General features: G+C 29.9%; 1 protein-coding gene and 1 long non-coding RNA gene across 9 annotated transcripts in view; one reads left to right on the top strand and one right to left on the bottom strand.

Annotated features, from left to right (window-relative positions):
* LOC100746043 (moesin/ezrin/radixin homolog 1) overlaps positions 1 to 27,752 on the top strand; it is a 36,557-nt gene that overhangs the window by 1,070 nt on the left and 7,735 nt on the right. The window contains exons 1-2 of one of the 7 annotated variants that reach the window (XM_012394225.3): positions 727 to 1,012; positions 1,275 to 1,454. In XM_012394225.3, the coding sequence (XP_012249648.1) occupies positions 992 to 1,012; positions 1,275 to 1,454 (201 nt within the window). In that variant the 5' untranslated portion in view covers positions 727 to 991. Of the gene's footprint in view, positions 1 to 726; positions 1,013 to 1,274; positions 1,455 to 20,806; positions 20,819 to 20,860; positions 21,387 to 23,234; positions 23,269 to 27,752 lie in introns of those variants that run through there. The other 6 variants (XM_024372603.2, XM_024372606.2, XM_012394217.3 and 3 more) reach the window with 6 other exon arrangements.
* LOC112214144 lies at positions 16,451 to 27,100 on the bottom strand. 2 transcript variants are annotated; one of them, XR_004463008.1, is made up of 2 exons: positions 26,383 to 27,100; positions 16,451 to 17,725 (listed from the first exon to the last, which is right to left on the bottom strand). It is a non-coding gene; the product is annotated as an uncharacterized LOC112214144 (long non-coding RNA). The 2 variants fall into 2 exon arrangements; XR_002948066.2 differs by lacking the exon at positions 26,383 to 27,100 and adding an exon at positions 18,800 to 18,979.

A 27,752-nucleotide genomic window follows, 5' to 3' on the forward strand; every position in this document is an offset into this window, starting at 1 on the left:
TATATTGGTAAAAATGTGTAGTATACTCTTGTACAGTCTCTAGCAATAAAAAGACATTATTAAACGTTAATGATAATGAGCACATTTTTCTTACATACAATATAGTAGTATTCTAGGTGAAACAGTATTATTATAATAATTAACAAGTTCAGTAGTAACAAGCTTTAAGTTATATGATAGATTGATCAAGTTATCCCTATTGATATTATTGATAATTTTAATAAGTTTTAATAAGTTTCTAATCTTCATTTCTTAACATATTTCGTATTAGTCTTGAATAATTTTAGAGAATAAAAAAAAGAAACAAAAGTTTCATACGTACCCTTCAAATTGTGATGACGGTATGCTTCCATTATGGTATTTTTGAATAAAGAAATCATTGTTTAACGAGATAAAACTATTTTACAAGAACAAATGATTAGGACACGATATAAGTAACTATTACACAAAAGATGCTTCGATTATTTTAGAACGTTTCATTTTGAAGAAGACCGATCATGTCGGTAAACGTAAACCGTTCTCGAAAAATTACTTCCTTCTGTACACCCGGTATTTTAACTAAACGCTGATTGGCTCTGGCTATGCGCATCGTGTTCCTCACGTGATCACATTCGTTCTTCTTTCTTGCTCTTACGAGCTCTGGCTATGTTTCGGAAAGAGAAGGACAACAATGCATAGCTTATAAAGGGAAGGAGTGGTGGGAAAGACGCTGCCGGCTGCACTTGCCCCATAGCATAGTAGCCCATTGTATGACTTGAGACTTAAGATTTTGAGACCGGCATAAGTCGATAGTTCGACAGACAGACGGTTAAATCTTGTGGTATCGAGTGTTCATTCGTCTTGACCAATACATCTACAAATTTCCAGTGTTGTATTGTTGAGATTATTCACGTTCGGTGCCACAATACTCAGTCACTTATCAATTTTGATCGTTTTAACGGATCTCGGTTGAATTCGCGTTTACGTTCTCGTATCATCGCAGTTCACAGCCATGGTTGCCGGTGCTAAAATGGTAAGCGTTCATCTGTAAGCTATTTTGTCCCTTTCAAATTCTTTCTTTAGTAATATTTTCAAAAGCAGAAGGATATAGGTTAGAATTGTAATATTTCATGTGTTCATAAATTATTTCTTCTTTTTTGAGAGAAGGATCTGAGATTATATACACATGTAGGAAAAGGGTTAGAAGTGGCGTCCTTCCCTCTACCGGGTGACATCTCAATTTACTTCAATGAATTTCTTATTTTTGATTCTTGTTTCTTATTTTATATGTAAAGATGAATGTCAGGGTGACGACAATGGACGCTGAACTGGAGTTCGCGATCCAGCAGACGACTACCGGGAAGCAACTCTTTGACCAAGTTGTGAAAACGATCGGGTTGCGTGAGGTGTGGTTTTTCGGACTCCAGTATACCGACAATAAGGGCGATCTGACGTGGATAAAATTGTATAAAAAGGTAGGATGACTGGTTGTTTATTGCGCTATATAATTCCTTTAATCGTACATGATGGCTCTTTTTCGTATATGAAATTGAGCTACATGTATCTGCAAATATCTAAAAGCTTCTGTAGTTGCTTCGGTGTGAAATAAGCTCTGTATTTAATCAATAGTCAATATTAAACTATTTATTAAGTACTTACATATTTACTACTTTCTATAGATAAAATACATTATTGGTATATGGATAATATACTATTACCTATCATAATTTAGAAATAGTGAACAATTGCTTTCACGAGATAAATTTTTGTAAGACACGTGAAGCAAAATATGTAATATATAATTTATCACTGATCATTCAATATAACGGCTTTATAAAATTATTTAACAATTTTTAGGAGTTAAAAGTGAAAAAGTACTTATACTATTATGTAAATGTTAAAATTAAATTATTTATTCTGGAATGAATGACTGGTCGATTGAATTTAGGCATTTACATGTGTCATTTTGACAAAAAAAGTAACTTAGGGAGAGATGTGACGGCGAATGCTGATGTCATCGACTTTCGTAGATTCGTTACGTTCAACGATCAACCACACGTTCAATTTTACGCTCGATTCTTATCTCACAGTTACAGGTTACAGCATCCATTCTTATCTTATATTCTTATATCTTATATTCTTATATATCTTATATTCTTATACCTTATATTATCTTATATTTTATTCTTCCTAAAAAATAATTTATATTTATCATATCACAATTAATTAATTATTCATTTGCCTAAAATTTACATCTTCGGAATAACTTTTCTAATGCATTTGTAATCTTGCATCTATACATGAACAATTGTTCAAAAAACTATAGTAGCAAAATATAGTAATAATTTTAACAACAAAATTACTTTTTGCAATTAAATTTATATTACGCGTATTCGTTAAGTTAATATAAATAGAAATAATTTTTTCCAATTCTAATCCTTGCTGTTTGTACGAAATTATAAATCATTAATTTTTTACCATTTACGTCTTAATTATTATTATAGATAATTTTAAAAATGCATGGAAGATAACCATGAAAAATGATTATTTTGATCATTTCTTTTAAAGATATCGTACTTAACACGATATTCTTGATTCAGATTCTTTTAGGTATGAGATGGAAACAATTTTTTTTAATCTGGCATGTTTGATGATTTACGTTTTAACTATTAGCTTTGAAAATATAACAGGTAGACACGACAAATATAGGAGAAATTAAATAATCACGAGAAACAATTCCGATTATTCCTTTCAAAAATATACTTGCCATGATATTCTCGATTGGGTTTTTTTTTTTAACGGGGTTCAGCCCGGAATCACGGACTTCCGACGCGTGATTTCAAGTACAGTTACGAGTTACGACCAAGTGGATGTTCCATTTGCTTTCACCAAGCGGTTGGTGTAGACGCGCCTTCACCTTGACACAGTCGCGTTCGCGTATATGTACCTTTATTGTCTCCTTGTCGTCTTTTCTTCCACGGGTTTCAACATTTCTGCGAGCCGACTAAACGTGACCAATTTTAGGCGACTGCGGCTCATCTGGTCGTCGTTTCTTTTTTGCCCTTTCCATGTTCTCATTCTTAGAATAAGACGCACGAACATATTTTCCAATGGGGAAAATGAGAAACTCGTGGAAATCAAAACGACTTGTGATCGCCAGGTGAAATTCGATTTAACTACATATAGAAAACTTAACTAACTTAACGGATAATGATCTTGTAGGAAGCAATCGAGATTGAACAATCCATTTGAAACATGTTTCACTTATATGGAATTATCATTTATCATTTGTTCTATCGAAATATTCTAAAATCTTTTATTTGAAAGATATTCTCTAATTTTAGACTTAATTAAGTATGATTAATTATATGTAATTACATAAGTGTTGAGTTTTCGAAGAAAAACGGCATTTTCGTGCTATTGTTATGCGAAGGATAAATTTATGTTAAAGTTCAAATATTAATGGTTACATATCTATATTTTGACAAAGAAGCGTTAATAAATTATTACATTATTTCGTAGTGCAACTAGAAGGAAATTACAATTTTACTCTCTTAATCACAAATTTATAAACTTTATTCAAATTGTAAAGCATGCTACTTCAGCATATAATGTTTTAAAAGTACACGTAATTATGTATTTACATTTCCATTAATACGATTAATTAGAGATTAAAAATAATTACTAGAACTTAGGCATCTCTAATTAGGATAGAAGTTTCTGTAAAGATATATTTTTAGCTTCTATTTATTTCTGCAGGACAGATGTGAAAATTAGATGACGTAATTATATTATCTGCAGTTGCAGATAATAACAAGTATTTTTATTGTAGTATGTATGTTGGCCTAAACAATAAATAGAGTGGAAGTTGCATTGCTATTTTAGGCCAAATTTCGTAGAAATCATAATATAATAGATTGTATTATCCTGTTATTTTCATTACGTAGAAAATGAAAGAAGCGATACATTTTTACATTTGAATCAGTGTCAATTAATGAAAAATTGAATCTAGGAGATCCAGATACAAAAATAAGTATTGGTACTCTGTTGTTACACTTCATTTCTGTTGTAATTAAGTTGATTTTCTTGAAAATTATTTGCAGAAAAATTCTAAAATTCATTGTTTGAAAATTTCTTCTTCACTTTATAAAACTGAGGCGAACTAAACTTGTGTCATACCTAAAGGATCGGCCTTGCCTTTTTTATCTTTAAAATTATCGGATTATATAATATGTGGAATTTTGCAAACAGTCTTGTAAAATTGTAGGGTAGCATCATTAATTGGAATTTTCGTATTAGGAATGTAAATATAAATCATTAATATAGATTTTGCAAAGAATTTTGAAAGCATTTTAAAAAGATATTGTAGAACAAAGTTAAAAAATTTCAGCAACTACTGTACGTTTAATAGATATTGCTGTTGAAGTTCAGTTGAACGTAAGAAGATATAATAGGCTTTGATAAAGAGATAATGTTTTGTGAAATCAGCTTTTATTTATAACTAACAAATTACTTACAACTAACAAATTATAAATTTGTCACTAATATTTTTATATCTCATTTTAAATTCGTTGTCTGCATTATTAAATAATTGCAAATTTATTCATATAGTAAAAAATACAGTACGTGCATGTTAATTATATAAGTTTCCAAATAAGAACTTCTATACTGATTTTGATACATTTTTGAGGATGTAGTGAATATTTTTTCCGTTAAAAATTTCTTTAAACCTAACTTTCATTATTTGGGTTGATTCATGTTTATCTACAATTCTGAAATACTTTTCTTACTTATAGTCACTTTTTAAAAAAGCAATGAACGAATACTTTCCCTCTTATCTAATCTAATCAATTGAGTACTTCTTAATTTATTACTCGAATTGTATTTCTGAAAAGTGTTACTTTTAACACATGTTTAAATGCAGTTCGTGATTTGAGAGAAAAAAGTTCATTTTATTAATTATTTCAATACCAAGTAAATTAATACATTCTTTAAACAACTTTATGGTATAGTACCTTAATCTACATCGAATATTACTGGTGTACTTAGATAATTAAGTTCGTGCAATAAACGATGAAAATGAGAAATCTAGGCATCAGTTTTCAGTATCATAAGAGAAAGCTCGTGACCTATCTTTTAGGTGTGACGTTTTTTTCCAAGTAACGTTTGGAGAAATGTTTTTAAATTAGATATTCATTGTTTTCTAAATTAGGTATTCAAAAAGAGTATTGTTAAAGATTATATCTCTCGCAAACAATATTATGTTTGAATTTGTTCCTCCTAAGGCTCAATACTCTATTTTAATTTATAAGAAATGCCAGAAATACTCGATAAATACAGAGCATAGAGTACTGAAGCAATCCTATCGTTTGTAATTACAAATATAAAATTTCAGCTGAAAACATTTCACTAGAATTATAAATATCTTATTGGAATTATAATTATCTTATAATTTAATAAATTACAAAATACATACATAGTTTCTTATTAATTACTTATAATTAAAAATTTAAATGACATTTACGACCAAACTTGCAATTTTCTTTTCGCTTTTTTAAACCGATTTTTCAAAGTAAAATTATAGACTTCTTCTTAACCAATTCCAAGCATAACAATTACTTTTCAATCAGCAGAAGCCTGCAGTTATCAAAGATAACGATTTTCCTTAAACGAAGCAGTTATATTTTTCGATTCACAGATCCGGCGAAACTAACTGTAAAAAGTGAAAGAAGAGTAAATGGTCGAGAACACATTCTCAACGCTATTCTTATATTGTACGCATTCCATACAATAGAATTTTTCGTTCGATATCGAAGTTCTCTAAATCTGATTTCTCTTCATTATTAATAAAATTGATATAATACCCAAGAAAAGTTCTTCAAAATATATCTTTCTTTAATATTTTTGCAGTACAAAGCTTGGAATATAAGTGAAAGTTCGAATCTAGATCTACGGCCGGAAACGTTAGTGCATTGCAATAAAATGAATGTAATAAAATATAGAAACGAAGCCGGTCTATCTGCTCTGTGTATTTCTGGCAAGTAGTATACCGGGTACTAAAAGGACCAACGACGAATGTATCGCTAACTTATCTTAACCGCTAGGTGATGTCTTAGTATGGAGGCAGCTAGTCGATGTCCGGTTAGATTGGTTGTTTTGGTAGACTTTTTCTTTAACAACCCATGAACGATTGCCCGCAGCCGGAAAATGCAATAACGAGGGTGGTGAAGAAAGAGGTGAAAAAGAAAGTTCGAAAGCTGAGAGGTCGCTCCGACTCGGACACGGACGACGACGAGTTTGAAGATGACCTGGTAAGCTACGGGAAGAGGGACTTGCTTTTCTCACGTTCCGAGATTCTTCGGTGTAGAAATGGGGGGTTCGGATCGAGAGAAACGGTAGGAAAGGCAAATAGGTCGTCGCTTCTCAAATTTCTTTGATGACAGACTGTTTATAGCTATAGTGGCTCGCTAAAAAATGTAGAAGACTTTTATACGTAGCTGTATACATATACATACATATCGTGTGTGTTGTGGAAAGCATTTTGAAATTTCATTAGCGCTATAATAAGACTACCATGGTTATATGGATAAAATTTCAAATTAATTGGAAAATGTATGTAGAAGTTACACGGAGAATATATTTTTTTCTGGGATTTGTATTGATCGAATATGCATATTTTTTCGATTCTGTTGCTTAAAGAAAAAGAAAAAAAAAAGAGGAGAGCTAAAAACAGTATTGAAAGGAAACAGCTTGCGCCGTTAAAGACTTCTTGCGGTTAAAGCTATATAAAACATAAACCACAAATTTCCACTTTCTTCTTCAACTGCCTCTAGAATTGTTTCATTTTTTAAGGCATTTTTATTGTGGAAGAAGATGCGAAGAAGAAAATGATATTTATTTAAAGTAGTACAGTGTTGGAAATAATCAGACTGCGAATTTTTATACATTCATGCGAAATGTAAGGATGTAAGAAGGCACAAATTGAATGAAACTTAATAAATATATATATATATATATATATATATATATATATAAATAAATGTTTATATATATATATATATATATATATATATATATATATATATATATATATATATATATATATATATATATATATATATATATATATATATATATATATATATATATATATATATATATATATATATATATATATATATATATATATATATATATATATATATATATATATATATATATATATATATATATATATATATATATATATATATATATATATATATATATATATATATATATATATATATATATATATATATATATATATATATATATATATATATATATATATATATATATATATATATATATATATATATATATATATATATATATATATATATATATATATATATATATATATATATATATATATATATATATATATATATATATATATATATATATATATATATATATATAAATAAATGTTTAATCTTTGTTGGGTCCGCTATGAGGTTACAAGCACTTGATCTCGTTTAACCTGTTTAGCCTCCTGAATATGTAACAAATATTCGCCATTTATACGCATGCTATACAACATATTAATGTATAAAACTATACAATAAACACGATTTATGTACAAATACTAGTTGGTACTTACATACTCAGGTTTTTCCCGCAACATTATATATTATATAATCTTTTCTAGTAACATAGTTGACAGTTTTCTGAATTTCTGTTGGGCATTCTATAGTCCGTGAAACAATTGCCACTAGACATGGCGTGTAAGATCACTAACGGGAGATCTATCATAGTGATCGTAGAATCAGAATCATGGTCGTGACCTAACTTCATTCACGACCATGATGAATGAAGTTTTTTTCTATCTCGAATGAATTTGCTCAGGGTGATCGCAATTCTCGATCCTGATTGAATTATTTTTTACAGAATACTTGCATATAGCTTGCATAGAGATATCTGCATATAACGTTAATTTAAAATTGCCTTAAGTTTTCTTTATATATCGTAAATTTACTTTATTCAGTATTAAAAACGAAAAGTAATTCAATTTTCCTTTCTTCATTTTATATTAGTGTCTTAAAGAATAAAACATTAATTCTTCCTCTCTATTTTAAAATCGTAATATTCGCTTGATATCGTTAATATAAAATATACAAGTTACGTGATTCGTGCGAAGAACAGTTATGCCCTTTATCAATGAAAAGCGATCAAGAAAAATTACAAATTGCTGTAAAAAATCCCCTTGATTGCAGACGAATGTGATCGAGTCGTGATTCACAAGTAACAGTTCACGCCATCTCTAGTCTCTGACTCATATTTTAGATTTCTACTTCCTTTGTCATATGTTAACGTTTCACACGCCTAAACCTTATTCGATAAATGGTGAGAACTGCATAAAAATGCGTTTAGTAGTTCTCGAGATTAGCTGTAATATACAAACGCTTGCAGTGAAATTTTATTTTATATTACGTATACATATAGATACACAATATAATACATACAATACTATACCATACTTATTCATCGAATTTTCGTAGAAGAAATGATTTTTTTTCAACAAATTTTTCGCGCCAAGACACGGTATAATGTTTATTTCAATTATTTTTAGATATCTTTTGTCATTTACGACTTAGAAGCACTTACAGAGGTGGTCTGGTTTGAATAAAAGTGTTGATTTCTTTGAAGTAAAAAACAGGCACGAACGAATTATGCCTATATTTCTAGAAACGTCTAACGAACACTTGTGCAAAGTTCGAAATCGACATGTATCGGTTCCTTTGCAAGTCCAACCAATACAACAGCATGTACCATCGTATCTTACGAAATCTAGACGCTGTACGATAAAATACAATTGTACAGAAACGAAGTATATACATGTAAGTACGTGTGAGCGCACGTAATGCACAATTTACATAATAAAATTTATATAAAAAATATATGCATGCATGTACAGGTATACATATACAATAAGGATTATAATTTTTAATAGATACAACGAATCTCTAATTAAGTTTTATCTTTCTTCAATTGTGAAAATATAAATTTGCATAAAAATTTGCAGTCTGGAAATAGTTGAAAACTATCTTAAACAGGAAAAGTGGTAATAGAATAAAACATCTTTCTTAGCTAAACACCTTCTTGTGCGTGCGTGCGCGTGCGCGCGCGCGCGCGCGCGCGTGTGTGTGTGTGTATTTGCACAAGATTTGATTCGAAATATTACCACATTCTGATACAGGAGAAAGAAATAGATTGGAAGAATTTTATGCATAAATTATCATATATAGGAATTTCACCAATTTTTTAAGTTGATACTTTTCGCTGTTTTCTTCATAGAAACGTCTGAGTAACGTTAAAATTGGTATAGGAATTCATCATGCCTTCGTATTTATCTAAAAGAAAAAATAACAGCCTGTGAAGATACAAGGAATTCGTACGTACAAGTAGTGCAATTCTGCAATTCTGTTAAGATATACTGTGTTATTCGAGAAATGAATGGAAGAAACTGTTATGTAAACAAGAAGACTGGTTCTCCTTGCTATATTAGACAAGCATTGATGATTATTGTCTTTTTGTAAGTTACTCTTAAAAAAGACGTCCAACAAATTGCGAGAAGGTAATTTCGAAATCGAATAAATTACATTTGTTGGGTTGGTGTATACAAAATGTCTTTTTTAAATGAAACTTTAATAGCAGGTAGTTTCTTCAAGAACACCATGTATTTCAAACGAAATAAATTTAACTAGTTTTATTATCATAGATTTATCAAACTTATCAATTCTAGAATTTAAAAATTCTCCAAACGAAATTGTTACAGTGTTTTAATAATCTATGTATCAGACATTTAATCAGGTTTTCTCTAACTTCTTCCAAATGACAAATTTATTTTTTCAACAGCTTTCATGACACGTTTCGTCATGCAAGAAAATTAAACGAATATTTTGATTATTCATAATAGCTAATAAGATTTTCATATCTACTTTCTTTTCATATCTACTAATCTTTTTAACATCGAATATACCCAGTTTATAGCAAACTTGCCTTTCCTTTATTATGATATTTTATCGACGATAGTATAAAGTTTAATAGGTGAAATAAATAAAAATTAATAAATTATAAAGGTTAATCTAATATGGTTCGTAAAATTGAAAGTTTAAATAATCATCATTTCATATGTACAATGACCATATGTAGACAGTAATGAAACTAGTTGTTGCTAGAAGAATTAAGAAACTTGGAAAAAGTAAAAAACTTCATGTTATATTTATTTATTAGAATATTTTCATATGCATCAAGCAAGCAACAACCATAGGCATACAGTAATGAAACAATTCGTTGCCAAAAGAAATAACAAATTTTGAAAGAGTCGCAACTTTATTTTATATTTATGTATTGGAAGATTTTACATTTTTGAATGTTTAATGCTTGAAAAAATTATTTATATAGTGGGAGACTGAACTGTAGAGTGAGTCTTTCGTTATTGATTCTGAACATTCGTTCATTAACTATGTATTCTAATTCGTAATATTTATTTCTGAATATTTACATCTACGTATGTGTGGACTTTGTATCTTGCGAAACAAGTTTTTTTTAAAGAAATTATTAAAAATAATCGTCTGTAGCGTTCAAGCAAGTGGTTATTATATAACGATAGAAATTATCAATTTTACGGTAAACTTAAAGAATTGGATAGTGAAAGAATTGGAAGAAAATTTCAGTGGTGAACGGTGCAATTTTGGGAGATTACAAGGTATTCCAGCGATGGTGATACAACCGATAAGAAGATAACTGTTTATGAGAAAATAAATCAAAAGTGCAGACTAATGGTTTTACGTATGACGATTCGTTTTCAGAAAGAACGACTATTTACGAGCTACAAAAAAAAAAAAAAAGAAAAGAAAGAGAAAAATTAAGTGACGAAGAAAATTGTCAATTTCTATTATTAGAAGCGTGTCTTATATTATAGATACGCACGTGTGATTACTTCATCTTGTTGGAAATAGCCTTTTGTTAATTCAACATCTGTTGGTTGATTTACAAATCCGTTAATTATACATATCTTAATAATTAAGTCCTCACAATCTGTCAGAAATAACAGCTTAATGAGAGAATTAGCACCGTTAATGAAACAGAGCACATCACGCTACAATCTTCTGTTGATATAAAATCTCATCTTTCAGTAAGTATCATATGGATTTTCTCGGTACATGCAGGATTATATGTATCTATTTATTATTAAATGAAACAATGCGTCATTCGCGATTATTCATGTTGTTCGAGATCTTATGGAAATAATAATTCTTGGACTACGGACACGCGATACAAGAGTACTTTCGTTTTTTTTAGCGTCTCCTTGACACGAAACGATTCTGATAGCGACATTCGTAATTGAAGACCTTGGTACAAAAATCGGGCAAATGCAGATTTTTAATGTTGTGAGAAATTTGAATGAAACTGAATTAAGTACAACTTGTTGAAGCTATTACACTAATATTTCGGACCTAGCGAGGCATTAGTATGGCAAATGATATAAGAAATGGTACTTCGTACATTTTTGGAAAATGTACCTATCTTTCTCAACATTTAGATTTAGGTTAGGTTTTTGGACCAAAATGCTGAGAATTTGAAGTGAAATATTTTGTTTTGAATCGACGAGAAAAAAGACACGCGATTAACAGGATATTTTTACTAAACGTTTGAAACACTGGCTGACAGATTAACGCTACATTAATGCCATCATTAACGCTATATATTAGAACAAAAGCCGGACAAGTCCAGGACATAGCTGATTCTTCTTTCCAAAGGTCACATTGAGTAAGTCCAAAAATTGTTATGAATGCATTGGACTTGTCCGATTCTTGCGTCGATCGATCAGTATATAAAAATATATAAAACTTCAAGGAGTCAAATTTTTGTAAAAGGTGGATTTTTGCACCTTCAATTGCTCTTTTATATCTTCTATCGCAGTTGCAGTAATCTACATATTTACTGAAAAAATTTGCCATTCTTCGCCTTCATCTTGTGCAATAATTTCTAAATACAAATACTTTAAAAATATGTTTCAACGCTTTTATGATTACTTTTACTAAATATGTACATGCATATCTCGTCATTTCTACTTCTATATAGAGTGTGTCCGGTTTATCTCGGGCCGCTTAAATGTCTCGAAAAACATGAATGATACAAAAAAATGTTTCAGACAAAAATTGCACGATATCCACGGAGATATACTATGTATCTTGTGTGTTTGACCTTATGATGATCTTGAAACCTGCTACGAAGGTAACGTTATAATTTTTAAATAGAGACCTCCATTTTGTATTATATATTTTTGTAGCTGACAGTCAAATGTTTTCAAGAAAATACAAACTTGTGTATTCCTTAGGGAATACTTAGGTACTACCTAAAAGTGTTTGTTCGTACTGACTGCTTCGGAAACGTTAGAAAATTGCACGCTTGTCCATCTACAATGCCATATGAATATGTAGTAGAGTTGGGCATTATTCGAATTGTTTCGAATAAATATTTATCCAAGATAATTAATGGAATAAATTCGTATCAGTGGAATAATTATTTGTTACTCGTAACAATTATTTTCTATATTTATTCGAATAATGATTGCACAATTGTTCGCATAATACGAATAATTGTTCTGTTTAATTGTGTATAAGTATATACAGATACCGATACAATTCTCACTATTAATTTATCAAATAATAATTTACAAGGAACGATACACTTTCTAATTTGTCATTTGAAAAAAGTTAGTTACAAAAACCTATAAAATATTACAACAATGTAGCCTGAAAATATTTCTCACGTTCAGTACCATATCTACCCTTGATGTACCATATAAATATTATATTAAAATAAAGTATAATATAATAATAAGAATATATAATTAATATAGCGAAAATAATATAATTATAATAATATATATAAAATAATATAATATAAAATATTAATATTAATATGTATATAATATATAATTCTGTCTGAATAAATTATTCGATCAAATTTTTATTTAGGCAAATTCCTGCACGATTAATTTTTTATTCGGATAAGTACTTGTTCGATTGGATATTTATTCATCAGTGGTGAATAACATTTGATTCTTTATTTTTATTCGTTTACTGTTATTCGAGTAAAATTTTGATCAACATTGGCACTTAGTAATATCACGAATAACGTCTTTATAGGTCCCCGTAGTGTACATCGAGCAACGCTAATGCCGACAACAGGCCGAATTTTAAAGTTATTTTATTAAGAAGTTTAAAGTATAGTCAAATCATAAAGTTACAAGTATGAATTAGTTATAAGGATGGTGACAAGAGTAAGCTTGGAAAACGTCAGACTGTTAGCTACAAGAATATGCAATAAAAAATGCAGTTATCTATTTAAAAATCTTCTGTTTTTCATAAAAGATTTCAAGGTTACTGCAAGGTCAAATACGCAAGAGCATAATAGGTCCATCAGAATGTCGTGCATTTTTTCGCATCATTCATTTTTTTTTGTTTTTAATATTTGAGTGGTTCAAGATAAACCGGATGATTCCTTCAGATTTACTTTGAACAACTGACCAACATAATCAAGATAGTGATTGACAGTGTCAATGAAATTTTCAAACATGTAAGTACATAGGTAATACTACTCATAAAAGTCAATGTCTACAAGCGTTCGAATACCGGCGCGAGCCGGTGTATTTATTTATTTACGCTCGAGTCAGCCACGGTTCGATCGCCATCTACGATGTAATCATCTTCGCGTAAATATATCATGCAGAAGGCAAGATCGTTATCGGGCGAAGCGCAAATCCGTCAGGAGAGTTGAGTTATCTGTGCGTTTCGACACGTTATATCGATGACGTTGCCCTTAAGAGTTCCGTAAAGCAAAGAGCTGTACTACAAAACGAAGAGATATCGGCGACTGTTCTTTAGCAAAGTAGCTTAGCCAGCTTATCAGCTAGCGTTTTATAGGCGTGATAAAAGTGAAAAAAGGAGAAGGACAGAGCGCACACAGGTTGTGCGTGCATTGTGCTCGAACGAGGTGCGCTGTTGGTTTTGTTAAAACGGCCAAACCGCGAGTATGTTACGTCAATTGCATGAAAATAACGCTGGATGGATGAGTCATTACGTCGACACCATTTAAGGAAACAAGAAAACCGTCCACTCGTTCACTTTATCCCAGAGACTAGTCATCTTTATCATTTCTTGGCCTTGCCAAGCGTGCTACTGCTCTCGGTTATTTGTTGGACAAACAAGAGCTTGTCCACCGACGCACAATCATTTCGTAAATACTGTAATTTTCCTCAACTTTGTTAACACTTTTGTATCTATGCACCAAATATCTCGTCTGTCTTTTTGTACATACATGTACAGTATTATGCAGAAATATCAGGTCACCTAGCAAATAAATACATCGTATCTTAGAGCTACAAAACCACCTAAAAATTTCCAATTCTTATATTCAACAAGTTCCACGTTATACACATAATTGATTCATTAAAAATTTCGGTGGCACGTGTTAAATATATACGATTAAAATACGTTTTAAACTATTTGTTTTCAAACACAAATATCTTAATAGCTTTTTTTTATAAAAGTAAAACTAACTTGTAAAGACATTTAAAAAAATATCGATAAGCGTGAGAACTCGAGAAATTTTGAACCAATTATACATACCATATCACAATGTTCGTTCTTCTGAAGAATTAGTTTCGTTTTGAAATCATTTTTTCTATCGGTAAAAATAATTGAGATATTGATAAATTCAAATTTTTCTTCAAAAATCGCAATTGATAACACACATACATAGGTACATGTTTATTTTATCTGTTTTAATGCTACATTCCAACTTTTAAAAATTAGCAAAATTGCTTTAGTAGATTCAGTCGTTTAAATGGTCTGAGATTCTAACGGAGATTCAATTACGCTAAATGATCTTACGATAAATTACTAGTTAGACGTTGGATCTCGAAAAAAATTTAATAAAAGACAAATTTGATTCCTGCTTAGTATGCGTTAAGCCTGAAGGTTAGTTGATTCGCGTGATGTCTATGCATTTTTGTTACCATTCATTCAGATTTGCCCATCGTACGGGCAACAAACTATGCTTTCTCTCTGATTCTCGTTAACCCCTTGATATAGGAACTATGCGCATGAGACAAGAATACGATGAATCATGAGCGTCGCATGCGGCATTCTTATTTGAATTACTTTGCACGTATTATTTCATGGGATGAGTGATGTTAATGCCTTATTTTATCAACAGACATCATTAGCTATATTCTTAAAATAAAACTGTACTTATGTGAGGATCGCTTTCAGTACATTGTATTCTTAATTATCTTCATTCTATTTCTCTTTTGTAAATTATAGATTTAAGCTGTGTATTAAAAAACAGAAACGAACGAGAAATATTGTGATTTTGGTCGTATAGCACAATGTATTTTTTAATTTTTGAAGAAAAAGCAAAAGAGTATTGCAATTTTTCAGAGATATTGTGTTAAATTCATACATATGTTTTAATAAACAAGTTGTAAATAATTTTTCTATATATATGCCACAATATATAATCGTAGAATATATGTATTTCCACAATAATATTAAACTATTTTACAGACAATAGTTCATAATAGTACTTGTAATTATTTCTAGAGAATGATTAATTGCATCATATTTTGAAAAATTATATAACGGATCTAAAAATAAATTATGTGACCTGTTTGTATTATATCAGGCTTCTTTTTAGCAGTTTAATTAAAATGCTTCATTAACACATGATGTGGGACGTTGATAAAGAAAGAAATAATTTATTCTTATATTAATAAAAATTGAGAAACTGATTAATCAAATAATATAAGAATTTATATAAAGTTAGATGAACAAAAGAAATAACAATAAATGTACAATTTTAAATTAAATTTTAAAACCGTGCATTTGACCAGACCTGGTAAGGTTAGTGTTAAGGTCAACTATTCATGAGAGGATTTTATCTAATTTGAGAAATTTACATGGAATAATATTTATTTCTTTTGAAATAAGTTAAAACAATTAGCAAATAAGTCTAAATAAATAAATGTATATGTCAATGTTTTTCAAAAGATTAATATTTAAGCAAAAATTATTTAAGTTACACGCACAAGATTATCTGTACCTTATACATACATATATAAAATGTTCTATATCTTTTTTTAAGCTTTTATATTCACATATGAAAAATAAAGTAGAGAATATAACAAATTATTATCATCAGAAAAATGCATATTTAAGTATATTTGTTTTGAAAACGAAATTTCAGTTTCTTTCGCCCGCAAAAGACCAAGTTTCATTTTCATAAGAATTCGATGAAAATATTTAAATAGTTCTGAAATAGTTCTAAAATATGCCTTTAAATAACATTTAGCGTGGTTACGATATTACGTTGTGCGATTATGTAACGGAGGTGTTTTAAATAAATTACCACAGTATATACATAATAGATAGAAATGTATTTATAAGTAGAACATTTTTTGTAATAGATAACAAATAAAAGATTAAAGTCAATAATATATGAACACAGATAACATGTTCCATTGTAACACTTGATATTTTCACTTACTCAGTGTTTCGAATCTATGAAATAAAATTTACAAGACTTTGTTCTAACAGAACACGACATAATCAAAAAACAAAATATTAAACCATCAATCAAACATTTATCTTGGATTTATAATGGGTATATATCATTTGGGTCAAACGACTGCAATTTATGTGGAAATGTGTCATTCTTGGAGTCGTAGCTTGGGAACTTATCTGTCATGAATCGAATACTCGGGTGAATTTTTAATCGATTGCTATTAATACTCGTTTCATGAGAAGCGTAGTATATGGGACTCCTACAGTAATTATTTGATTGCAAATTTTCGTACAGCTGTAGCAAATTTGTAGATTGCAAAAATATACGAAATATCCAAAACATAGTATTGTCTAGAATATTTAATAGATGAAGTAATAGTCAAAGTTTCATTTCTCAACTACATCCACGAAAATATGAATTTACATGTCTGCAGTGATTACGTAACAATTTCTTCCATGCTTTACAATTGCACCTGGTGAAAGAAAAATCCTTTAAACCCGACTTCTTAAATTCGTATCTTGAATAATGTTTATCCTCAAATTCCGTGTAATTTTTTACAATTACTCCTTAAATAATACTTACCAATTAATAATTCTGAATATGTATTTTGATCATATCGTTGCATTTGCAGATTGTAATCAGTATCATGACAATATGTATGATATTAATTAATATTAAAATATTAAAATAATTAATATTATCATATTAATGTGTTGTAATATTTCACTTTATACTTTAGTTGGAAATATTTAAACGAAATTAGGCAATGACATATGCTTTGAACACTTCCTGCTCATTTTTAATGATAAATCTTCGACTAGATGTTATGATTGAAACTTTTCAAGAGGCTTGAAAAGTTCGAAGAGCTGGCAAATTGCTGACGAAAAATTCCGTGGAAATTAACTTTATCCTTTATCCGGTGCTCCGCAACAGGCCACGAATCAAAAAGGCTACATAGGTGCGCGCGTTCTCTTACTGTCGATCATTACGTAACACGATGCAGGTTCCATTAGATTGGCAAACATTGTTCCATCCGCAACTGTGCAGCCAACCTCATTCGCGTTCCTTCGATACATCTTTTTTTTTATCTTCTTTGCTGCTACTTATACTATGGGACCGATCTGCACTGGAAGGACATTTTTGATAGTCCAGAATTTCCACATATCGACTATTCTGTATTATCACTCTATTATTACATACGTATATTCTTGCACAGACTGCGATTAATCTAACTTCTTTCCCATTTAATCTATCAGAAATATTTTTTTGCCTACTTTTATAGGCATGCATAGATAATACATATATCCTAGAATATGTGACATGAGGTTCGAACTAGATTCTTTCAAAAACGTACATAAAATGTATTTATTATAATTATTACAATTTCCCATGAAAATGTTGCTTCTTTATCACTTTTATTCATTTTACCCAGTGAAAATATCCTTTCTTTGTGTTCCTGTTATTGACTCATCTCTTATAAATAGTAACAACGAGCAGAGTATGAATCAACGGGAAAAATGTCGCGTATTTCGCAATTGCATTACACTGGGAATATCTACTTAGATATTTATGCAAGCTGCTCATTTATTTAATTCCATAAGAATAAACAGTTTTCGAAATCTTGTTGATCTCTAACGTTATTTAAACAAAGAAAATCAGTGTAGGAGAGACTAGAAAGGTATAGAATTATAAGGATAAAACTTGCTGGTCATAGCTTTATTTATGTACGGCAATGTCGAGACGCGAAATTGCGCCAAAAAAAAAAAAAAAAAGAAAGGAAACAGACGAAAAATGAAAAGTCAAAGTATCGAATTAGTCGTATCACAGAAAGAATTAGACATGTAGACATGATATTTATAGTTGTATCATTATTCTTAATATTTTCTGTGTTTCGTCTTATGCCTTCAAGAAAAATTTATTACACATTTAATAATAGATATACCTCATCTGTAACGTGAGATTATGCACATGTCTTGTGTTTCAATCTTCTTCCCTGCCCTAAAGTATCGTATCAGCATTCCTTAATGTCGTGACTTACATCAAAATAGCAGTCTTTTTCATCGTTATAGAAACATTCGTTCATTAAATATTGTTTTCATTGTTTGCACTCTTTTGGCAGGAACGTTGATTATTGAAAATTTATTAAAGCCACTAAATCGGTTGATATATATAAAAATTTAATTCTAAATAAAAAACTGACCTGTGATATATAGTAATACATTTTCTTATCCGATACGCATATTCTGCTTTTTGCTTATTTTCAATTTGCGTCAGTGGTTATATCTCACCACGGCCAGTCAACTTAATGAAGAATTGCAGAAGAAAATTAGATACATGAAAAGCGTAAATATAATTATAAATAATAAGTAGGTATATAATGAAACGTCCATGTGAAATATATACGTAAACAATTTATTATTTTGATTTAAATTAAACTAAACTGAAGCCTAACGCATTACTAAATTTATGCAGTGACTTAAAACATTTTTAAGTACAGTTTTAAGAAGATGTATATATATAGAGGGTGGTCTAAAAATCAGTCCTCACGATCTTTCAGGCTCTCCCGATAACAATGGGGCAAAAAGATGTTTCGAACAAAAGTTAATCAGCTTTCGGTCGACTACGAATTGCAATGTTAAGGACTTAAAGAAGATTTTGCTCTCATGAGAAGTCCAGAACTCTATTTTTGTAATGGAATAATATATCTTTTTATATACTATTATTCTTCAATTCCCTGCAAGAAAATATTAAGATATTTGGGTTGAAAAATGATTAGTTTACAAGATATTTTAGCTTTAATGTTGTAAAACTCATCGTATAAAAGTCAACGAAAGATAAAGTAGTACTTGTTTTCCTGCTCTTTTATACGACAAATTTTATGACATTAAAGCTAACATATTTTTAAAAATAATCATTTTTCAACTCAAGTACCTCAATGCCTTCCTGTAGAGAATTAAAAAATGCATCGAACGGAGTATAAAGAAATGCATTGTTCCATTTAAAAATATAAAGGTGACCTGATTTTTCATCGAAGTGAAATTTTTTTTGTAATTCATAATATTGCCATTTGTAGTAGATCGAAAGCTGATAAACATTTGTTCGAAACATTTTTTCTCGACTATCGCAAGTGTCCGAAGGATTGTGTAGATTTTTAGACCACCTTGTATATCAGCTTAGTAGCTCTGTGCTACACAACAGCGGTCTAAAATTTAAACTGTTTTTTTTCACTTTCAGGTTATTGACGAATTAATTTCGTCAACATTTTGTTTGCGAAACATTAATAATTGAGGTATTATTTTTCCTAGAAATCTGATCATTTGATGGCAAGATCAAAGAATCTCAGCATAATTCCTTAACCTTAACGTAAGCCTCTTTTAGTTTAACTTATATTTAATTTATATCTTCATAAGATATATAACATAGCATTATGTATATTCCATGTACGGATCTGCAAAAATAATGGAAAATGCATGATGAAACCTTTCCACTACAAGAAATTCCGTCCTGAAAAAGAGTTACACGTTTACCTAATAGGTGATGAATGTTTACTTAATAGGTGTTAATTGATATCGAGTAATAGAGAACACACGATGAAACTGGAGATTTAGTTAGGATAAGTTTTATTATTTTAGAAATTGTTAAAATAGTAGGCTGTATATTTTAGTATAAGATGTCATAGTCTAAATTCCTAAAGATAAGTGGTTAAAATGAGCAAATTTGCGAGATATGCCCGTAATGTACAGTGCCGTGGATAATTATAAACTCCATTCCATTTTTAGATTTTTCATGTTAAAACGAAAATTGAAGATACAACAAACAAACAATTTCTCCTCTCGAAGTCTGGGAAAAATGAAATTTTCTCTTAAAACTGTGTTTTTAGCTGAGAAGAAATATAAACTTAATGTTAATTTTGTTACGTCTTCGTTCGGTATTTAGTGGATTTTTGTTTATTTTTTATTATTTCTATTAATCTATTAAGTACTCTATCCTCTAACTTATTTAAAGTAACGCCTTGAATATCAGCCCACGCAGATTTTATTCTTTTTTTAAGTTCCACGATATTTTCTAGAGGTAGCTTGTCCTAGTCGTAAACTTCTCTCGCTGGAATTCTCCATAGGTTCTCGATCGTATTCAGATCAGAACTCAATACTGGCCATAGATAATAATTCTAGTCCGAAATCTTGAAACCAAATTTTTATAGCGGTGGCTGTATAAATAGGTGCATTGTTTCGTTGAAAAATTGTTTTTTCTTTTTCTATTTTAGTTACAAAAGGCAATAATTTGCCATGTACCATCTCCTACTATATCCTTTAGCGTTGAATTTTTCTTTTACAAGGACAATTTCACTTAACATATCTAGGCATGATTAGTGGTTTCCTAAAAATATTGAAGAGATAATGCAGAAAATATGTTTGAGTCTGTAATTACTCACGATGCTGTATGTATGTACATATATATCACGGGTATGTGCATTAGGTGGTTAATAAATATATGTAGCAGGCAGCTTTGGTGTTTTATCCTCCACAAGGATGATTCCAAGCGCACGGACAATCTTTGAAATTAATGTGTTCTTCTATGATCTTCTATTTACTCGTCTAACCATTGTTTCATTTACTTATGCGACGAGGTTGATATGTGTTACACATTAATTTTAAAGACAAGCATGTGACCGATAATTCAATCAGCTTATTCGTATACTTAAACTTTATCGTATTTTCATTCTTTGAACGCATGCCAACCGCAATACTAACAACTGGAAGAGTGGACTACTTCCGTTCTTGTCTAGGGTAAGTTACCACGAGTTTAATCAGCGTGATAAATCATGTTGCACATTATGTTTTCGAATTATACTCGTACGAGGGCACTGTTAATTATAAGTTCAAGATCACTCGTTTTACATTTATACTTATACGATGCACGAACAATCATAAATGTTACTTAATCGTGATCGTCGTGATAAGTCCTCAAGCGATTCGCGTTTAACTATGTAGTGAAATAATAAAATTGTTTCACAGCGTCATACTTGGGTAACGCAATTTTTTATTAATATCGGGGAATCTTTAAATACGGAATTCAACGGAATTAAAATATAGGTGTGTGATCTTTGCTATGAGATAAATAATAAACCATCACTAATATGTACGAATATGAAAGTTAGTTTTTCATGTAAAGAATTGAATACTTCAGATTTGCAAGGAGTTTTTTATTTTTCAAGTAGTTGCGGTGTAATAAATCTTGTTTGAATTTGAAGAATAAAATTCCAAATTATGTTTTATTTTGTCCGAAATGAGCAACAGGAGTTTCTTTATTTTTCGACATTTATATCGTTTATCGCTTAAATTCCTCGATTAGAGACATAACAAGGTACGCCAAAATTAGAACTAGACCTAGAATAGATTCCAGCTGTTAACCAGTGTAATCATTAGTGGAACGTCGGTTTCCTGTTTTTAATCGGTACCCTTACGCTTTACGATGTTCGTTATTTCTAATTTGTTTGTACACTTATACTCGATAGGACGACTGCAGAGGAGCAGCATCATTCACGTATTGTCATTTACCGTATATTGTAATGACATGGAGTAATTAGTTATTTACACGTACTTTTGTTATAATTTCACGGTACTACAGCATAACGTTTTTAAATCATGACTAGTGTGATTTATCGATGTCCTTGCAGCACGTTCCTAACGTCTATCGTACAATAGCGTATTTCGCTTCAGATCGGAGAGGCATGTTTTGGAAAGCATACGCGTACATCGAAACAATTTATAACGACACTGTTATACAGTTACTTTTCGTAGTTAGCGTACAGCTTGCTTCAAATTAAAGATTGAACGATTATGAGTTTACATTTAAACGATTATGAATTTACATTTAAATAATTCTGAATTCACATTGAAATGATTATGAATTTATATTGAAATGATTATAAATTCACATTGAGATAATTATGGATTTACATTTAAATGATTCGAATAATAACAATATAATGTTGGAACACTAAATAGAGGAGAAACATACTTGCAATTGTAATACCACGTGGCTGTCCAAAGTATCTGAACACTTATTGTTAGTTATAGACACACAAAGGTTTCTATGGATGTTGCAATACTCGTGTGAGCCTGAACTCTATAGTTCTAGGATTAAGTTAGTGTCTTGATTATTGATGACATTTTCCCTGACGCCTCGTGCAAACATCTTTTCACAAAGTTTGATATGTTAATTATATATAAAAAACATTTAGTAATTTTTTAGTTGTTCTAATGACAATACATACCTACTTTGTCGATAATGAATCGATTTAGGACGAAGGTAAAATTGTAATTTCTGAAAGATTTTTGTTCTTTGTGTTCCTACAAATGAAACTGTAAAAACTGAAATTAAAGGTCATTCGAATCGTAAAATTGAAATTAACGAGATATGTAATTTTACGTGAGCAAGAAACATTATTAAGCAACTATAGGAAATATCTTATTTATAATAATTGAGGACGACTAACGGTAAGTTAAATTGATGTCTTATTATTCCGTTCTAATTATCAAACAATCTCGAACTGTCCTTTATCGATTTCATTTTCGACGTCAGCGAAATCGCAAGACAAGAGCAGTATTTGACAACATTGGCAAATAATTGCAGGTGGTTCCGTGTGGCCTTCGAAAATTCTGGCACGTAAGACCGCAATTAAAGTTTTCTAAACCCGTAAACGCGAACCGAAAGATAATTGTCCCAGCGCCTAGATTAAAATCCTCGAACTAAATGATAACCTGCTGTTTCACCAAACTTCCGCATTACGCAATAACATAAAAACATTAACGTCTTAGCATTTTGGAATGGAGAAAAGATTTTCCAGTGTAACACGTTTTCGGGAGATTGCTCGATATTGACAAACAATCCCTGCTTATTTAATCCATTTATTTTATTCCCCGAGGCAAACTCTGCCTTGCCAAATTGTACTCGCATTATTTTAACCGAGTAAGATTTAATTGCTCCTATTTTTCGCGTATAAAAGACTGCGTTTGTGTATGATGTACGTTACAGAGTTTATATATGTATGACGAGTAAAGTAAAAAGTAAATTTTTCCTTGTTAAGAGATACATATCGATATCGATATGTATGTGAGACTTGTTCAACGGTAAACTAACAGAATTAATCGTGGATTGAAACAAATTGATCAATTGCAGGCACATACATTTACTTCATAGATTCATATGAATTTATAGAAACAGTTGATAATAATTGATCGAGGATCGATATCTCGGCGCTTAAAGAAACGCCTTATGTGTATATATACTAATGCAGATTAAACACTGCAATTTACTGCTTTTCCCATCACGCATTCACTTCGAGAGTTTGTTAGTGTCATCTAACGGAAACTAAATGACCATGGCCTACCAATTGACAATTGCTGTGGCAAATTACTCGACGAACGTTCATTTTCTTAAGAATTAACACGTGCTTCTTACTTTTCATTCGAACAAACTATCTTGAGTGATTATAATTATCGCCCAGTTTTATTATTTATTCTATCTATGTTATTTAATTCCAACAGGGATAATTAATATAATTAGTAAGTCTTATTAAATAATTAACACTCTTTGTTAATCTTTAAATGCATTTTTTGTCTTTATCAAAATTAATCTATTTTCATTATAGCAATTCAAAATGATTTGCACATTTACTATAGTTATCTTGTATGTATAGATATAGGACCCGATAATGTTTAATCTTGTCGCTCTACATTCATTGTATGTTAAAAAGTTTAAATAGTTTTAGTAATCGTCTGTTATTCTGAATGTGACAATAAATGAAAAATGATTATATTACACATTGCAAGGATATTACCATAGATCTTTTATAATCGCTAGAACTAAACTATCAGTGTAGTTGAATTCTTTTCTTCTTAAACGAAAAATGGTTGTTTCTTTTACGATCATTGATAGTTATTATGTTACTTTTATATTTTTGTAGTCTTATATTTCCATCTCTTAAGAGTTGCAAACATTATAGACATATGCAGAGTTATGTTCCGATTATTTTGCTAATGAATTCATTGAATACAGCGAGAATGTAGTTAATAACATTGATTTATAAAAAAGAAATATTTAGCTACATATTTTCCATAGAATAAACTATTGTACAATTCATACCATATTAATAGTTGAAAAAATTACAGTGCTATGTAAATTTTAATCTTTCAAAGAGTACAATCAGCACATATGTATACATGTATATAATTTTGAGTGAATTTTTTAAATATGTCTTTTCTAATATCGTCATTTAATATTTATTGTATTAATTAGAATTTTCTTCTAACTTAAGTAAATATATGACTATGGTAATATTGGTGTTTAATAAATGCATTTTTAACGATAATCATTATCTATAAAGTTTTAAATTGACATTTCGAAGAAGTCGAGTGTATTGGGAAACACTTTTTAAATTAAATTTCTGCTAGTTTTTATTTCCTTAGTTCATCAAGGATACCAATACTCCGTTAATGTAATATTTCATTTGCAATCTTGGTTCAGTCAATTTGCATTATTAAATTCGCTTCGTAAAATTGTAGTTATGAAAGGGATTCTATGAATTTGTTCGATGCTTCTTCACTGCATTTCTCTCTCCATCTAGATATCTACAATTTTATCAAATTAGTTGAAATTGAACTATTTACAGTACCACGATGAACTATATTTCTTAAATCGTGGACATTTTCTTCTTTTCATTTAGTTTTTTGTTTAATTAGTAGAGTTTTTCATTTACTGCTGATTTTAGAGTATCTAATATTTTCGTACATTTCTGATGTTCCAATAATTTGATATGTATGTTTTTTATATGAGCATTGTATTACTATATCTTTATATTTTTTAATAAAGTTACACAACATTTACATTACATTTTCCTTACTTTGTTCTTACTAAATTAACAATACACACGCGACTCTCACAGAGAAAGGAATATCTTTTAAATACATATATGTGTTATAAAATCAGTATTAAATATTTTAATAAATAGTTTCTAGATATAACACTGCCATAACTCTATGATCATATGTTTCAAGAGCAACGGTAAAGCTGTGCAGAAGTAAATGATGTGTCACAATATTATAAGGAAATGCATTTAATGATTAACTACGGTAGACGTAATTATTGGGTTGGTGGAAAATAAATAGTTAATCGGTATCCGCGTCTATAATCGTTGTTCCATTTATACTTTCATAAAGAGATATTCATAATAACGTTGCAACTTGCGTGTTTTTCCTATTAATTTATAAACTAATCGCAGTATAAAGAAATTTTTGGATTATCGAATTATATAGAAATCTCGATTATTGTAACATAGTTGTAACAACACTACTTTCATAACAAAATTTTTCCAAGACGTTTCGAAAAATTCTCAAAGCGTTTGAAAATGTAGCAACATGTAGAAACGAATAAAAACTTGCAAAATTACATTTATATTTCAATTCGATTGAATTTTCCATAGTCATACCTCGTAAGGAAAGGCTTAATTCGTTTCTTTTTTACCAACCTAATGAAATCAGGAATGAAAAGAAATTTTCTATTCAGTTATTAGTCGATAAAGTAAATGACTAATGGCAAAGATAAAAGTATAACAGTTGGTATAATTTCGTTAAACACTTATAGCATTATAGTAGTGCACCATACAATAATAAGAAATCGTTAATTAATATATATAACGAAATACAATTTCCTCTATATTAACTCCAATATTCGTGTTTTCTATTTTTATATTTTACCGTTATTTCCAATTTCACTACTTACTTCTTATTAGCACAGCAGGGATCATCACTGATTTAAAGAATTAACAACATGTTATCATCGATAATTCCTCTCAAAGTTTGCTGCACGCTTATACCTGCAATTTCCACGCACTTCTCAATGTCCATCATGTTGTTTCTTTTTCTTCCTCCTGTTGTTTGCCAGTTCCTTGTTCCTATCCGTGAAATTATGCAACCGCGCAGCAATATTAATAATAATAATAAAAAAGTCGCGTTACACCGGCATTGAACTGCGACGTCAGCCGCGGTCAAGGCGACCGTGTCTACAGATTCGATTGACACTTCCGTATATGAACTGTCTAACATAAGCCCCAAGCGGATGCGGTTCCGCATTCCCAACGCTCGAGCGTGTGCTACGAGCAGTTACGAGAGTCGAGCATGACTGGAGACCGTGTCTGTTTACTCGCTTTACTGCCAACTCCTATAATTATTCCTCATTTACATACTAATGCGAGTTTCGAAATAGAACAATTTTAATGTTTCGATCAGATCAAAATTAACGATCGACTGGTAAAGTGCATTCTATTCTATTCGAACGAAACTATGTACGGAATATAATATGTGCAATAATAAATACAATACGTGTACTAGATATTGTTTCCAGTAATATAATAATTCTTAAAGATTTCAATAATTTCCTAATTATTTGTCAGGTTTACTCAAATTTTCATAGATACGCAACATTCATGAATTTTTATTCTCTTTTTTTAAATCTTTAAAATTGTTTAAATCCAAAAATACAGCTTCAATTTATTTGGTTTTTGAAATTCAAAGAAGCAATTTGTTACATTTTGCGTTAAAAGTAGACATACAAGTGGATGATTCCACTATTTGACAGATCTTTTAATGGAAACGTAGAGTAATAAATATATCTTTTATATCAAATGTATCCGAAAAAAAGTAAAATATGTCTGTATAAAAATGAAAAAGAAAAGATATACTAACAATGTATCTGTAGAATATAAATATCTAAAGGATTTATAGATATCACAGATATAATTGTACATTATCGCATCTATAACGGATCTTAAAGTTTGCGACAATGTTTTACTTTTATAAAATGTTTGTATAGTCGTCGTAAAATTTGTTTGTAAAAATTATGGACGTCAAATAACAATATTGAATGAGAATCGTTTTAATATTCTAACATCATTGTATCTGTTTATTGGATTTTTTAATTTTAATTAAAACGTGCAACCCTTTTTATAAGTTGTAGATACAATGAATTTAATGTTGATATTAAAATGTACATTATTAAAAATTAATATAATATCAATATTGGTATAGATTTACCTGTTCCATTACTTCCTTTAATTGTAGCTAACTGTTTCCGCTTTACTAGTTAAATAACGA

Source organism: Bombus impatiens, unplaced genomic scaffold (genome assembly GCF_000188095.3).
Source record: "Bombus impatiens unplaced genomic scaffold, BIMP_2.2 scf_0013, whole genome shotgun sequence".
NCBI lineage: Eukaryota > Metazoa > Arthropoda > Insecta > Hymenoptera > Apidae > Bombus > Bombus impatiens.